Below are 16936 nucleotides of genomic sequence, written 5' to 3'. Positions count from 1 at the left end.
CTGCCCAAGTTTCAGCCCATATGGCCGGAATTGAGTTTATGCGAGCTCAACTTGGTATAGGGAATCAATCTAACTTGGGTGCACCGCCGACTTCGGGGGATGATGATTCGTTCAGCAGCGGTAGAGGCTCCGCCAGCCGTGATACCGAGGACGAAGAGACCCCGGTGGAGGAGGAGGTGGATGAGGATCTAGGCCGTCATCCATACAACTCCAAGGAGACGATGACTCTATACACCTCTTGGCTCACCGTCTCATACGATCCCATCGTCGGGAATCAACAAAACAAATTGTGCTTTTGGCAGAAGGTCACCGAGCTTTACAACACAGATTCAAAGCCGAGGGGGAGTCGCCCCCGCACCGTGAAGATGCTCCGCGCTCATTGGGACCGGGTTGACAGAGATGTCAAAAGGTTTTGCGCGGTCTACAGGGGTGAAGCGAAGCATTACCAAAGCGGAGCCAGCGAAGCCGACATTCTGCGAGCGGCGATGCGCGTCTTTAGAGACGACGTCAAAAAAGATTTCAAACATATCGATGTTTGGCAGCTGGTCAGAAACGAAGATCGGTGGGCTGGCGGTGTCCAGTCCTCGAGCTCGAAACGTACGAAGCACACGGGGGTGGCTACTCGTCTAGTGAGGGCGGCGGATCAGGCAACGCCTCACATGAGGCTGGGAACACGCCCACTGAAGCCGGTGGCTCCTCCTCCGGTTCACGACGTCAGCCGCAAGGGACCAAGGCGGCGAAGGCGGCTAGAGGGAGAGGGAAGGGGAAGGGGAAGAGCCGGGGCGAATCGAGCCGTATACATGCTCTCCACGATGGCTGACACTTCCAAGATGACGCCTACCCAATACGAACATCATGTTCTCGGAATGCAGGCGATGGCAAGGCAACTTGGTCTTCAGCCGGGTGCACTGCCACCGGCTTCGGGGGATGATTCGCCGGCGGAGTAGTTTTTTAAGTGTTTTTAATTTCTAGTATTTTAAATTACGTGTGTTTTTATTTTTTTAGGATTTTAATTATGTGTGTTTTTATTTTTTTAGGATTTTAATTATGTATTTTTTTTATTTTTAGGATTTTAAATTGTAATTTTATTTTATTTAATGAAGTGTGTTTTTTATTAATTGGATTTGTTGAAAATAAAAATGAAAAATGAAATTGAATGAATAGTTAAGAGATGAGATGGTTAAGAGATGGATTGATGTGGGTGCTATCTCTTAGTTAAGAGATGGAGTGAAAAGTACAGTGTGGCCCATGAATAGTGAAGAGATGAGACGGTTAAGAAATGGATAAGAGACACCGCTGTGGATGCTCTTAGATCCAGATGGCTGACTACCAAATGCCATTCCTCGGAAAGACCACCTTGTGGCCCAAGAGTTATGGAATCATGACCAAGGGGTCTTTGAGGCAGAGAAATATACATCATCCAGTTCTCCTTGAAATGTTCTCATCCAACTGAGCATCCTGAGAGCCATGTCCATGCAGCTGTGAACCACCAGGATGAAAACTGCTGATCTGTGGACCTGGAGGAGATAACATACTAGGCCTTCGAGGAGCAAAATTCATAGACGGACCCCTTCTGATTGAACCGCAAATGCTGGAAACACGACCAAGTCTGCTAGTTTGAGCTTGCCACTCTTCCGCAACGTCTCTGTGTACCTCTTCAATCTTTTTAGGACCTTCAAATTTCCTCCACTGCTGCCGCTTATTCTTTATCAGATCAATAGAATCCCTCAGCATGAATCTTACAGCTGCATATTATTGGATAGTTGTGTCATGATGTCAAAATAAGCATCCATGTGGTCCTTTGCTTTGGGATGATCTATCATTACACCAATTGTCCTCGTGCATTATTCTTTCAGTCAACATCTTATTCTTGTATAATTCTCCAATTAGTCTAATATTACCCAACACCTGTCTCCTAACACGCAGTCTCTTATCTTCTCTCTCTTCTTCTGTCTGTTTACTTTCACCTCCATCAGCTTCATATGCCTCCTGTTCTTCTCTTTCTCCTCTTTTAAATTCTTCCTGCCATTAGTTCAGGAGTAATCTCTTAAAAGTGACACTTCCATTGTCCACACTTTCAATTGAGCGCAGAAGTCAGCATACATATCACAGAAGGTATGCTCCATCAGAGCTTTATCGAAAATCTGCGAGATGACCCCATCACCCCACACAGTGTAACAACATTATCAACGTCGACTTGCTGAACTTGCTGAAAACTCTCTCATCTCCCTTTCTCTCTCTCTCGACTCCTTACCAGCGCCATCATCTCCCTCTCACTCTGCTCTCTGCCATCGCTGCATGCGTCCGTTGACAGTCTCAGTTCGCCGCTACTGCTGTCATCTCCTGAGCTGCCATTGCCCAGCTTCCCAGCCTCGGCTGTTCACGGCGACCACTGCTGCTGTTTGGGTCGCGAGACTCCGCCATGGTTGTCCCCGGTATGCCGCCTCTGTAGTCTCTCCTTGCTCTCTCCCATCTCGTCTTTCAATTCTTAAACAACTTCTAGTATTCATGATGTTTTCCACGACAATTTCACAGTTTCAACAAATTTAATTCTCCGCTCCTGCACTTTCCAATATATGATAGCCTCGACTTTTTCTTCGTTACTCAAATATGGGCATGAGCTCCATTGCTCTCGATCATAGAGCTCCATTTCTTTTCTCTTGCGGTAGTTCTCAAAAGTTCCTCTATAACATTCTTGTATACCAGTGCTTGCAAATACTTCGTCTCTCATTCGTTAATCTTGTATTGATCAACAACTTATACAGATGTCCGGCACCATAGAAGATTATTGGGTATATATAAATTATTTAACATTTCTCTTTCTCGAGGTCCGTCATCTATATATATCGCATAACATTCAATCCCTTAGCATCTCGCTACAAGCGGTCTCATAGATGCAGAATATTTAACATCTCGTTTATTAGTTATGTTGACGGATGGTGTGTACTTTCGGCGCGTGTCTGTTTAAAGAAACTTATTCCTCATTTGTATCCGAAAAGCTCAACTTCATCCTTTCACTAGAGTCTAGTACCAAGAACTCAAAAATTGATCAAACAGCTTTGCTTGGATAAAAACTGATTTCAACTTGAAGAATCACTATTGAAAATGTCTTTAATCGGAAACACTCCAAAATTAATCTAGGAAACCAAGGACAACATTTCTAGCTCGACTCTTCTTAATCTCATCACCTACTTGCGAAAATTGGTTTGTAAACAAAGCAAGGACTAAATCTATTGAACTTAACATATTCATTCTGAGAATTACATGGTTTAAAAGCTATCAAATAAAATCCATGGAGCTTGAGAATTTACTTCTGATAAGAGCTCGAAAGGTCATGAGATAGACCATGAAAACAGGATGAAACTGAATTAAGTCTCAAATTCCGTAGTAGGCTGCCAAATAAGATAGTTCAATTGTTAAATCAAATTTGCAAAATTCCGGCATCAATGAATGATGGCTCAAACATGTCATGGCATGAGATGGTTAATCGTGGGAGGGTTTAGAAGCATAGACAAATGTCATGAAGTAGCATTGATCATGGTTCGATGAAATCATGTTATTGAATAATGAAAACACATCAATGGGTTCACGGGTTTGTTAAATGCAACCAATCTGAAGTGAACTTTTTTTTGGGGGGAAATCAGCTAGATCAAACATGTTAAGGAAAAGAGAACACACGATAGCCTTAAATTGGTGTTTCCATAAGAAAAATCATTGAGCATGAAACAATTTATATGGTGGAACTGAGCTAAAAAGAATTTCACTTCTGCAAGAAAGAACTTGCCACTTGCATAGTTACGAAATAAAAAGGTGTACAAAAGTTCCAAGAAGAATATTCCATCCTTTGAAGAAACATGTATTGGAGATGTGATCATATTGAAGGTCATAACTGCCAACAACTTTAGGAATGAAGTTCAATGACGGAAGCTCGTACAGTCAAAATATTGTTCAAAGAAGGATACGACCAATCAAAATATTCGAACTTATAAGGGCAACCCCAATTTCCTAGAACTTAGAATGAGTGACATAGGAAAAAGAAATAATGGGCATTACTAACAAGGAGTGAGTCAAATGGGGTCTTAAATAGACAAGGGTTCACCGTTAATCAAAAGGTTTCAAAAAGAATTTCTTAGAATCCAAGTAAGTACTGTTGATTGAAATCATTCATTCCAGCTACGAAGGTCACACTCCCTCGTTCATCTTTCTGAGGCCGAACATGGTAACATCGTTCTAAGAAACCGTGGATTCCAAGTTGATATTAATCATGTCATTACAACCAAATAATTGTAGTCAGTCGAAAACCATAACTTCATAATATTCTTGCACATTATAACAATCATTCTATTAAAACATTTTAATCATCCGTGATGCTTCTCTGCATGCAATAAAGGACATCTCCATTGTGTTGCTACTTTTAGGAAATTACGCAAGATATAGACTATACTAATTTAAATCGTGATTACGATCTGTCGTCATTGCATGGATACATTTGAAACTTCATTTAATCTTCACTATCCTTCTTTTCTTGAGATCTTAATCATATTCTTATGTTCTTAACGTTTAGGGAAACGATAGGAAATAGAATTATCCAACTAGAGATAAAATGGTTCGCACATAGCTTGCTCCAAAGTTTTGTGTAATTCTAAGAAATAGAAAAAGTTTCATGATCCACCGATCTCCATTCCCACTCTCAATCTCCTTGTCCCATGCCTTGAAAATTTTAGAGTTTCACTCCAAGCTTTCAGATTCTCGTATGTTTTAATTGATCGGAAAAGCAATAGGTAAGTTTTCACGAGCACGGTGGGTGTTGAACATAAAAGTGAAGATGTTCAGAATTTGTTGTGTCTTCATACATAGCATTATTCTACTCTCGAATGCTTCCGCTGAATGTTGTTTCTTTTGAATTCATGTATTGTTGACAAAATATCATTTTGAGTTGTTGATTGTCGAAGTGGTACTCTGATTTATTCGAGCTATTCTATTATATTGAGCTTTGGTCGATTTTTGTTGTTTTCCCCTTTCTTCCCCGCTTCTTTAATCTTCCCCTAGTCGCGATCCACCGTGTTTTCTATCCTTAGAAAATGCGGGCGTGACAAAGTGGTATCAGAGCAATTTTTCTTTCCGCTCTGGACCCAAGAGTCTTTTTCAGACATTGTCTAGAGTTGTTTCGCTAGACTAAAAAGTTGTGAATTGAAGGCTCAATATCCCGCTTCGCCACGCTCAACCGAGAAAGAGGTAATATATTTTTTTGTGAGAAATTTTTATGAGAAAGTTTCGAGAAAGCAAGGTGAGAAAGTTATAAAATATTTTATATTTTTGATGGGGTACAAAATTACAGTAGATTTAGAGAGGAGACCAAAAATAGATTATAAGTTAGAGATGTCATCAAATACTAATTAAATATTGTACTGAAATCAATTCATAATACACCACTAAAATAGTGAAAAGTGGATCTCATTCATAATAAAAAAGAGTTATTTTCAACAAAATTTCTCAAATATTCAAATCGTACATTACTTAAATCAATTTTAATTCATAAGCTCAAATTTAATAGAACAAAATAAATAATGTCAAATTTGCTATTTTAGATTTCGTATTTTTTTCTTCTTAATACTATTTCAGTTAATTATGCTCAGCTTTTTTAAAAAAAATGGGAGAAGGTCTCAAAACGCAAATAAACGCAAGACTTAGGGCATCCGCATCGCTCACTCGATGTTGTCTCGGTCTCGTCTCGACGAGACGCGACATCTCGTCGCGCGACACGTGCCGGCGAGGTCGGCCTCGAGTTGGCGAGACGACGCGCGCGCTGGAGGATGGCGTGACGCCCACTCGCCGGCCCGTGAGTGGGCGTCGGTGTTATGATGTAATAATTTGTTTTTGTTTTTTTTTTTATAAATTCGAATGACCGTTGGCCTCAAACGGTCATTTTTTTTAATTTTCTTTTTCTTTTCTTTTATTATTCTATAAATATACTCTCATTTCTCTTCCATTCACTACACTCATCTATTCCTTTCTCTCAAATTGTTGAAAAAATGTCCGGCGATGGAAACTCCAGCGGCGGCGGCTCCGGCGGGTTCGACTTGAACTCGTTCGACTATTGGGCGAGCATGTACAACTTTTTGGGTACTCTCGGTTCGTCGCCGGGCACCCAAGCCTCGACCACTCCGCCGGCGTACCAAACACCACATTTTGATGTGGATGCATACTATCGTCTCTCCCCCCCCCCAAGAAGTACGGGCAATCGCCGGGATTATCCCAAATTTCGGAGAATTTTTTGCCGCCTGAACCCACTTTGCCCGACTGGCCAATAGGTGGAGGCTCCTACTCCGGCTCCGGCAGGATCGGCCTCAGGCTCGGCGTCAATGCCGAGGAGGAAGAGGTTGTGGGGGACGGCACCCGTCATCTACACAGCCAAAACGAGACGTTGCTCTGTACGACGCTTGGATCATCGTCTCGTACGATCCTGTCGTCGGGAATCAACAAACCAACAAGTGTTTTTGGAAAAAAGTCACCGAAGTTTACAACGCACAAAGGCCGAAGGACACCTTTGCCCGCAACGTGAAGATGCTCCGCAGTCATTGGGACCGATGCGACAAAGATATCAAAAATTTTTGCGCGATATACAGGGCAGAAGAGGCAAATTATCAGAGCGAAGCCAGTGGAGCCGACATTCTGAGAGCGGCGTTGCGGGTCTTCAAAGACGACGTCGGTAAAGATTTCAAGTTTGTCGATGTTTGGTCGCAAGTCCACCACCTTGAAAGGTGGGCTGGCGGTGTCGAGTCAGGCTCGAAACGCACGAAGCCCACGGCGCGTGGCCACTACTCGTCTAGTGATGGCGGGAAGGCAACACCTCACATGAGGGCACGCCAACCGATGATGCAGGGGGGTCTTCTTCCGGTTCACGGCGTCGGCCAATACGGACCAAGGCGGCGAGAGCGAGGGGGAGAGGGAGAGGGAGGGGCCGCGGCGAATCAAGCCAGGCGGGCGAGGGCTCGGGCTCCGGCACGGGCACGGGCTCGAACACCCTAATATCCATGTACCTGGTCGCCACGATGGCTGACCTTTCAAAAATGACTCCTGCCCAAGTTTCAGCCCATATGGCCGGAATTGAGTTTATGCGAGCTCAACTTGGTATAGGGAATCAATCTAACTTGGGTGCACCGCCGACTTCGGGGGATGATGATTCGCCGGCGGAGTAGTTTTTATAGTTTAATTTAGAGTATTTTAATTATGTATATTTTTTTTATTTTTTTAGGTTTTTAAATTGTATTTTTTATTTTATTTAATGAAGTGTGTTTTATTAAATGAATTTGTTGGAATTAAAAATAAAAAATGAAATTGAATGAATAGTTAAGCGATGGTTAAGAGATGGAAGGATACAGGTGCTGTCTATTAGTTAAGAGATGAGCTGAATGGTTAAGAGACGGACAAAAGACATGATGCGGATGGCCTTATGATTAACTTGCTTATTTATTTATTCAGCTCTTTTAAATAATTTCCATTCGATAAAATTGTAAATATACGTTTGCATATTAAAGTATTTTATATAGTAGTATATTTCAACTTTAATAATTTAATTGATGTTTTCAACCATTTAGGAATTAGTATGCAAATTTACTTTTCATCATTTTACTACTTATAAATAGAGTGCCTACTTTTATAATTGAATCGTAAAGATATACTAGTATTGTAGTAGAATTTTTGTATACCATTCAATAGGAATAATAAATAAAAGCTCTTTCAGATATATGACAAAACAATATCGAATTATATTTATGAAAGCCCAATAAAAGAACTAGCCTACTAAATTTGGCCCATCGTATAAATGCATTTGGTTTCAATTTCGTCTTGGAATTCTAAATTTCTAATGTACTCCTAATTTTCGACTACACAATAATGACAATATTAGTAATATAATTTTGATAAATCCAAATCTTATGTGTCATCAAGCTTTTCTAATAAATCCAATTCCGTTTTAAAATCCATTTTTGTCTCCTTTCTATTTATACTTTTATTCTAATCATGTCAAAAAATAAGTACTCCATAATGGAGGCAGAAAAAAATCTTTCCGTAAATATTATGCATCCGACTTTTTCTTAATTTAAATTGATTCTTTCTCTTTTTAAGTCTAATTATAGCCTTGATTATATTTATATAATTGAATCACAAAATCCCCAAATTTTCGCTTATAACATAATCCCCAATTTTATTGAAATTAGGTTAAACATAATGGAGAAGAAGGGGTTCTCCTTCATAAAACCGCCGCTCCATCCCCGTCTCGGCTCAACTCGGCTCTGGATTTTTCATTTCATCAAGTTTCATCATAGAACTATGTTATGTTATGTTATTAGGAAGGATGCTATTTTGAATCTTTTAATGTCATGTTACTATTAGTTTCTCGTGATTGTTGGAGCATTTTCCCTTTAATTCTTGAACCATAGACCAACTTTTGGAAACTTCTCTTCTGTTTCAATTTATATGTGATTATTCACAAGTGTATATTAGAATGATTAGGCATTAAAGCCACCGGTTTAAAGGAAGATTTGATATATACTTGACCTTGCATTTCTAATTTCTAACTCGTGCATAAATTCATAAGACCATTAGGAGTTGATATTATATAATACGGAGTACGGGAGTGTTATATTGCTAACTCATAACTTAATTGCTAACTACAACTAAATAATAGCCATTAGATATTCAAATTAAGGGCTTAGATCATTAATCTCTAAATGTCAATAAGATCAACGAAAAACGTCAATAAGGCCATAGGATTAATTCCAAAAAATATCAATAGGGGTATTAATGTTAATTAACTACATGTTTAGTTATAACTAACTTTTAAAAGAAATCCCAAAACTTTAAATTCATATAACATAAACTAAATTAAAGATAATTTTATAAGGATTTCAACGATATCCTACATGCATATGTTCCGACGTCAAAATTTGAAAAAAAATTTAAAAATTTTAAATTTTTTCGTGCAAGCGAAAATGTAAACATACTATATAAAATATGTCAATATAATACATGTAGAATGTAATAAACAATGAGTTAACATTCTTAAAGCATTGTGTTGATATTTTTGAAACACTATATTGACATTTTCATCAAAAACCCTAATTTGGAGTTTGTTTTTTTATCTTTTTTTATTTTATTAATAAAAATGAAAATTACACGTGGCAAATTGTAGACCACACGTTTTCTAAAATCCTGTGATCTTAAATTAATTATAGTTAGCAATTAAATGATGAGTTAGCAATTGATCACTCTCCATACGATACGGAGTATATCATTATAATTTAACATTAATATCACTAAATTATTTTAATATTAATTCAATATTTATTTTCATAATGCGTTACTCCGTGGTGTAGTAAAGATAATATGTGATGGCAATCCGCAGCACCCAACATGTGGTGTAACCTTTAAATATGACTACCACATAGTTTGATATATAGGAAATTAATTATATGACAAAACCTTTATTTTGAGACTTCTATTATAAAATTATTTTAAAATTTATTTTTTATTATATTTTTATAATGCATTCAAATATTCAAAGCATAAATCCATAAGAGCATTAAGAGTTGATATTACATGATACGGAGTGTATCACATTTAGATTACTACTAAATTATTAAGAGTTAGATATTACATGATACGGAGTGTATCTCTATAATTTGATATTTATATTACTACTAAATTATTAATATTAGTTCAATATTTATTTTCATAGTGTGTTAATACTCAATAGTAGTGATAATGGCAATCCATGCCCCCAAACATGTGGGTGTATTCTTTAATGGCATGATTACCACGTAAATTGATAGTACATATATAGAAAATTAATTATAGGATACACCCTTATTTTTTTAAGACTTACATTATACAATGTGTTGGGATTTATTTGTTTATTATATTTTATAATACATTCAAATATTCAAAGTATATACCGGAAAAATTATGTTTTCTTCTGTATAATTTTAATAATAGTGTCATCAAATGATCATATATTGATCATTCTTTTTATATTTACACATGTATTATAATATTATATTTAAAATCAATAGTTTAAGATAATATTTCATATCATAAAATTCGAAATAAGCGAAAAATTAAGTGACATAAAATATAATGTACTTACAAGATTCCAATTAGAAAGAATATAAATTAATCAGTTTTTGAAACAAAATAGTGTAGGGGTTATAGTGTAAATTGATAGTTCTATTAAAATGAATTTTCGAAACTAATAAAAAATGAAAATTATACATTTATAATTACTTGTATGTTATTCCCACGTTTGATTTTAGGCCGTAAATTTAAGATTGATTTTTTAATATAATATAAATAGTTTGAGACGAGTTGAAATGGAACGGTGCAATTAACATGAAACCGAGGGAGTAATAATATTTTATTTTAAAATCCATTTTTGTCTTCCTATTACTGTTTCTATAAATCTATTTCATTGAATCCCAAAACAAAACCCCCAAATTTTGGCTTCTAACAAATCCCCAAATTTCAAGTTGATTCGAAATTAGGTTAAAGAAATGGAGAAGAAGAAGGGGTTCTCCTGCAGAAAACCGCCCCTCCATCCCCGTCTCGGCTCAAATCGGCTCTGGATTTCCGATCAAATGCGCAGTAGCAAGAACGATATGCATGTAAAGACCATGGCTGGGATATTTGCGACTATGGTAAAGGGAAGGTACAATCTTCACGAAAATTGGTCAAATGATTATACGTTAGATCTGGCGGAATTTGTTGTAAACAAGGTTCGAGCTACGCCATCTGATAAGAGATGCGAATATGACGATCGTCCTTATCCCCGCCCAGAGGATTCGCCTAATCATCCTTTTCCCTTCCCAGAGGATTTACCTTCACGTTTAGTGTATGACAGTGGTAGGTCATTCGCACTAATCGTCCAACTTGCCTGCAAATTCAAGCAAGTGTGGTGGCCTCATGATTTTACTGATGATCTCGTTCAATTAGCCGTAATGAAGCTTCAATCATCCACCAAGCCACTTGATGCTGATGCATTACCCCCCAACAAGAAACTCAAATCATAGAACTATGTTATGTTATGTTATGTTACTAGGGAGGATGTTCTTCAATTTTTTTATTTTGAATCTTATAATGTTAGTTATTAGTGTGTCTGATGTTAATTCTCTGTTGATCTGTGATTGTTGGAGCATTTTCTGTTAATTCTTACTTTTGGATAAGGTTTTTCAGTTTATTGGTGATTAGAAATTTAGAATAATGCTGTTGCTCTGTATAGTTTATGTTATTCTTATACTATAATAGAGAGGACTCCAATTACTTTAATGGGATAGAAACATTGCTACCTTCATTGCCGTGGTATGATGTTTGAATGGAGGAAACTACACAATGACTCCTTTGTAGTTGCAATTTGGCATGGTACAGACGATGCCTCAATGGTTGAGGAAAATGGAAAAGATATAACGTATTAGCAAATTTCCCTGTCCAAAGGATCATAGAACAAGACTATTATCGTGTTTTCGATGTGATTATATCATGAAAATGTTAGTATGTTATTAGGATGTTGAATATATTAATGTCATGTTATTAGTTATTCGTATTATCTGCTGTTAATTCTCTATTAATCTATGATTGTTGGAGCATTTTCTATTGATTTATGACTCTCAGTGTTACCTTTAATTCTTGAAACATAGAGCAACTGTTGGCTAAGGTTCTCTTCAGTTTTCAGTTTATTTGTGATTATTCACAAGTGTATGTTAAAATAATGGGGTCATGTTTCATATATTCTTGACCTTGTTGTTTGAGGAATCTTAGTTCTATTTTAGATGCTCTGTATAGTTTATGTTATACATAGAGAGAACACCAATTACTTTAATATCTCCATCTGCTGGGATAGAACATTGCTACTTTCATTGTCATGGTATAATGCATGGCACAGACAAATGCTGCAATGCTTCGTGCAGCAAAACATACAATTTTTTGAGGTAAGCAGTATTCCTTATCAGTTCAAGATTCTCAACCTTTTACTCTCATCACCTAAAAGTTTGGTGTTGTTTTAGGTTCTAATACACGTTGATCTTTGAGCCTTGGCTGGTTAGACAAGGTATCCTAACATCTGATGAAAAATTTATAGCCATATAGAGATCCAAGCATTTAGCCTCATCGAGTGCTGGCGATTGGAATTGAGTAATTTCTTATTCTCTCCAGTAAACAAGTTGAGTTTATTTGTATGACCGTTGAGTGATTTTTTATGTTAATTTGTGACATTTTTTCCTCATTGACTGCAGGTGACAGTTAAGCCATCCCTACCTATGGGGAATTGTCAAATGCAGCAGCCAATGTTTATTTCAAGTCTTCAGCCACATCCGATTCAAGGACCAAACTATAGCTTTCCAACAACTGATGGCTTATCAACTACCTTTTCAGTTGGGTAACATGGGGTCAATATGACTCCACAGATTTGTCAGCAACAGGCTAGAAAATAAGGTGGTTCTCGGAAAAATGTGAAGATTACACATTCAGTGACTCATGAAGAGTTGAGACTGGAGGGTTTGCCTGCTCCTAGATCACATCCTGTTGTGCCACCTCAATCACATTCTGTCCCATCATTTCCTGAAAATCGCCAGATGAAATTCTTTCCCATTTCTTATAGCACTCTCTGTCTATTTTCTGCTGCTAGCTCCATTCCATCGAGTCTGACTTAATACACAAAAATACCCAATCCTGATACCTGACTTGCTATCACTTTACAGGTTTGAATCTGTTCCAGCTGTCTTGGAGGATGCTGTCAATGATGCCCCGAGAGCAGCTGAGTTCCTCGGTTGTATTTTTGCTATAGTCGTCTTAGAGAGTGTCGTTTAAGCTTTTCTGAAATCGGACGGTTGGTATACGGATGTGGAGAAATATCAAGGGAGCCTTGTGTAGGTGGGAACTATCTTGGACTCAATCAAATGAAGCAAAAAAGTCTTCTAGGGAAACAGTATTCGTACCAATTCTAGATTCTGAGCTTTGTACTCTGATCACTCTACTTACTATAAATTGTTGGTGTCCTTTTAGGTTCTAAAACAAGTTTGATCTTTTAGGCAAGCGTTGCTAAGCTTGGACCTCTATATGTGTCATAAACTACTATCGACTGTATTTGGTCAACACTGAATATTGTAGTTAGTCTAAAATCTTCATTTTTTTCTCTCTAAAATCTCAATCTTCATCGAGTTTTGGTGAAGTCTATGGAACTATGCAATTGTGACATATTGAAAATATTTGGTAGGATGTAGAGCATGTGATCTACCCAAGTATAAAGGATTCTCTGATGTCTTATACCTTGATGGCTTACACTGAAAGAGACAATAAGGAGGTTTCATCTTTTCATGTTTTCACGCTGAAGGTAGTATAACCTAAGTTTCTCATTTCTTGCCGTCACTTTTAGGGTTACAATGGCAGTCGATTAATATGTGCACCATTGTTGGTAATAGTTTTAATTCTCTATTATTTTTTCTATTGTTGGAGCATTTTCAATTGATTTATGATTCCTCAACTGAGATGTATTCATGAATGGAGTCGTTGCCTTTTACCTTAGAATAAGCATTTTTGGGTGAATTGTTCAATAGAAAAGCTTTAAACTGTACAAATAATTTCTAGAATCTTGTTTGGTGGTGTTGTTACAGAGAAGTATAGTGTAATAGTAAATATCTACTCGCTGACTCGGTGCATGTTGCAGTTTCTATCGATGAAGCTTGCAACCGTAAGTCCAGAGCTCAACATGGATACAGACAGGATTCTTCCATAATTGTGAGAAACTCTCACTCTCTCCACATTCCTAAACTCATTTTTCTCAACAAACCAAATCACATTCCATTTTTGATTAGTTTCTTCACTTGCGTGGCGGAAACAACATCTGCTAAAACAAACCAATTCATTTGGTTTCTCAACAAACCAAATAACATTAACATAAATATACTATTTTCTCTCCGCACTTAACACACAAAACATATGCTAAATCCCCAAATATTAGTTTATTAATAAAATGTGAGCGAGGATAAGTTAATGGAATATGAGTCCACAAGTAAATTTCCAAATTTCTTCGATCAAATCTAGCTACAGTTTAATGTAGGCGTTTGGCTTGCGCATTGTAGCTCGTCTTGAACCTTGGAAGCTGAAGCAGTTAACACAAATCTATCATATGTATTGATGGTTTCCAGTGTCAATATGCTCGAGTCACATCCTAGTCCTGGAAGAAACATTCACAGGGCTTCTGAGATATCAAGTCCTGGAGATGCAAGCAGGGTGGGAAAGGTTTGTTGCTCCATCCTGTTATGAATCTCTGCTTGCTTCTCCACCTGCTTGTGGTTCCCCCCTCCCCTCCAACCACCACAGAAAATATGTGGCCTGAAGAGCACTTGCAAGACAAATCTATTATCAAGTTTTCAGTATGCTATTATCAACCTGTCCCACTACCCTTTTCTAAACATTATATTTCTCTTGAAGTGAGGTTGCATAATAAATACTATTAGACACCTGCAACCATCAGGCTCATTGTTGTAACCATTTCATACTTCCTGACACATCTTGACTATATAATTTGTTGAGGTGGCAAGAAAAGGAAATGAATCAAATTTTGTGTCGAAACTCTTCTGGTTTGACTTTAAGCTAAGGAAAGATTTAGATGACTGCATATTGTAAAATATTCCTGGAGGTCTTTTTGCTTGTTCTTGACTCCTCGCCAGGCCTCACTCTTCTGAATCTTTCTTGGCGTGACCTTTTCTCATTTTGTTGAAGTCTCCGAACTGATAAAACTGGAAACTCCTAATCTATGTTATTTGATGGGTATCATTTTTATGACATGTTTTTATATTCTTTAGATTCCTATGAAGATGCATTTTCGTTGTACAGATGTATGTATTATTGCTTGGCATCCCCAAGCACTTTGATATGGCATTTATGGAATTGGAGCATTGCCTTATGACCTATCGAGTCCTGCACTGAGTCTTTAACATATAGAGGTTGTATTGTGTCAAAAGTATGCATGGTGGTTTACAATGGATTCCTTGATCACCCAAAAAAATATTAGATCCTAGTCAGTTTGAACTTTGAATACTGTAAAGCTAATATAGGTAATACACTACTGCCTTAATCTGAAACTACTTGAAATTTTGATATTGAACTCATAACATGACAAAAAGAGAAATGATACTATGTGTTCAGGAGCAGTAACTATCACATATTGAAGATATTTGGTTGGATGTAGAGCATATGCATTTGGTGAGATTTTGTGACTAGATGATTATGTTCTTAAATTTTTTTTGCATTATATTTCACCCTGACACTGTGATTCTGCATATGCATTTGGCGAGATTATACTCTGATCGGTGTAGGTGTTAAAAGCCATGAGGAGAAACAAGGATAAAGGATTTTCCGATGTCTTATACCTGGCCGTGAACAATAAAAGAGACATTGAGGATATCTCAGCTCTAATGTTTTCATGCAGAAGGTATTTATCACCTAACTCTCATGTAAATGTTCATCAGATGTGTCGGTAATAGGTATACCATGCATTTAACTCGTGTATACAACACTGCACAAGCAATATATTTTTTTGTATGTATTTGTTTGGTAGTATGTTGAGTTCTTGCATTCCGGTAATATTAATATGTGCTGCATCGTTTGTAACTGATGGAATTTTTTACTGCTGGTTGCTCAGATGTTTTTTCTGTTTACAGGGCTCAGGAAATGTTATCTACACTCTGCCCTCCAATGGAACGATTCTTGAAAGAATTATTCGTAAAAGCAACATGGATATTGCAAGGTAAACTCGGTGGGATATTCTACGGGGTATTCCATGGATCTCATGGTTTTAAATGTGGGGATGACATTCAACTCTGGTTCCGGGAACAGGAGAGGAGCTTTGGCCATCCTGGCCATTTTCTGTCTCTGTATACGAGTCCCAAAAAGATGTTATCAGTTATCATCGCGATGATTAGCTAGTTATCCCACTTTGATAGCTATAGTCACCAGGTGCTTTCTTTCACTGTAAGATACAAATGCTTAAATGCTTTTGTTGTGCTGTCCTAATATCGAACTTTTAAGTCTTTTATGATCACCAACAATTTACGCACTTTCTTATTAGTTGATCTTCCTGATGCATCGACATCCTTTGGTTCAATCTCTCTCTCGGATAGGTTGAGGAGCGTTCTATTCCGATTGAAGAACTACTTGAGGCAGAAGAAGTTTCCTGCACTGGACTCCTGTAGGAAGTATTACATAGTAGTACTAGGGTAATAGGTGAGTTCTAACTCCTAAGGTTGCAGTGCGTTTCGATCTTTTTGTAGCTGACACTGTCCCGTTTCTTTGTATTGTTCCTTGCAGGGTTGAATATAAGATGAGCGCTAGGCTCGGGTGCGTGAAACTTCACTCGAGATAGCAGGGGATGGTTGGTTCAAATTGAGTGATTACAAAACTTATTTAGACTAATTTATATACTATGAATTTGATGTTGGACAATTCATTAGTTTTGCTAGTTCCGAGTGCCACTGTGTCCTAAAATAAATAGGTTAGGGTGATAACATATAGTACTAGTACATGTTTTATTAATTTCTTAATCAGTCTCTTCCTCAACTCAATTTATTAAACCGGTATTAAGCAAAATTGATTCAATGTGCACTTCAAATCGTGCTCAACTGTATATAAATGTACCTATTTGTTCTCGTTGCTGTCCATGTTGTCTTTTGCGTTGAAGAATTGGGGCATTGCAAAATTTAACGGACGATTGAAAAAGGGATCGTTCTAGAATACTGAAAAATTGCTAGCACGGGAATCAAATTTCTGTATTTATAGTTGTTTGGTTTCCAGAATTGGCTAACTCACAGCCCTACAACTGAAGAGGCCTAGGTCCATCTCGGTACGGACGAAATTATAGGCAATTAAGTTAGAAAACATAGAAGAA

The 16936-nt window shown here is 37.4% G+C and overlaps 2 protein-coding genes across 19 annotated transcripts; both read left to right on the top strand.

Moving 5' to 3' along the window:
- Positions 1-221: 221 nt before the first annotated feature.
- LOC148931127 (glutathione S-transferase T3-like) lies at positions 222-931 on the top strand. The gene is made up of 2 exons (XM_089066731.1): positions 222-720; positions 873-931. The coding sequence occupies exons 1-2, from the start codon at positions 222-224 to the stop codon at positions 929-931; spliced, it is 558 nt and encodes a 185-aa protein (XP_088922857.1).
- A 9537-nt stretch (positions 932-10468) lies between these two features.
- LOC148931126 (uncharacterized) lies at positions 10469-16701 on the top strand. Of its 18 annotated transcripts, none has more exons than XM_089067074.1 (10): positions 10469-12183; positions 12285-12921; positions 13265-13381; positions 13715-13785; positions 14130-14289; positions 15369-15484; positions 15714-15799; positions 15889-16008; positions 16173-16275; positions 16360-16700. In XM_089067074.1, exons 5-8 carry the CDS (start codon positions 14185-14187, stop codon positions 15972-15974), a joined length of 393 nt encoding a protein of 130 aa, XP_088923200.1. In that variant the 5' UTR covers positions 10469-12183; positions 12285-12921; positions 13265-13381; positions 13715-13785; positions 14130-14184; the 3' UTR covers positions 15975-16008; positions 16173-16275; positions 16360-16700. The 18 variants fall into 18 exon arrangements, 13 of the variants coding, with proteins under 13 accessions (XP_088923200.1, XP_088923198.1, XP_088923199.1 ...); XM_089067072.1 differs by having other exon boundaries at positions 16121-16275; XM_089067073.1 differs by having other exon boundaries at positions 15889-16023.
- The last annotated feature ends 235 nt before the right edge of the window (positions 16702-16936 follow it).

The sequence above is a fragment of the Salvia hispanica genome, chromosome 3 (genome assembly GCF_029641045.1).
Source record: "Salvia hispanica isolate PSC_SH4W2 chromosome 3, Shi_PSC_v1, whole genome shotgun sequence".
Classification (NCBI taxonomy): domain Eukaryota; kingdom Viridiplantae; phylum Streptophyta; class Magnoliopsida; order Lamiales; family Lamiaceae; genus Salvia; species Salvia hispanica.
This window is presented reverse-complemented; position numbering and strand designations above follow the sequence as displayed.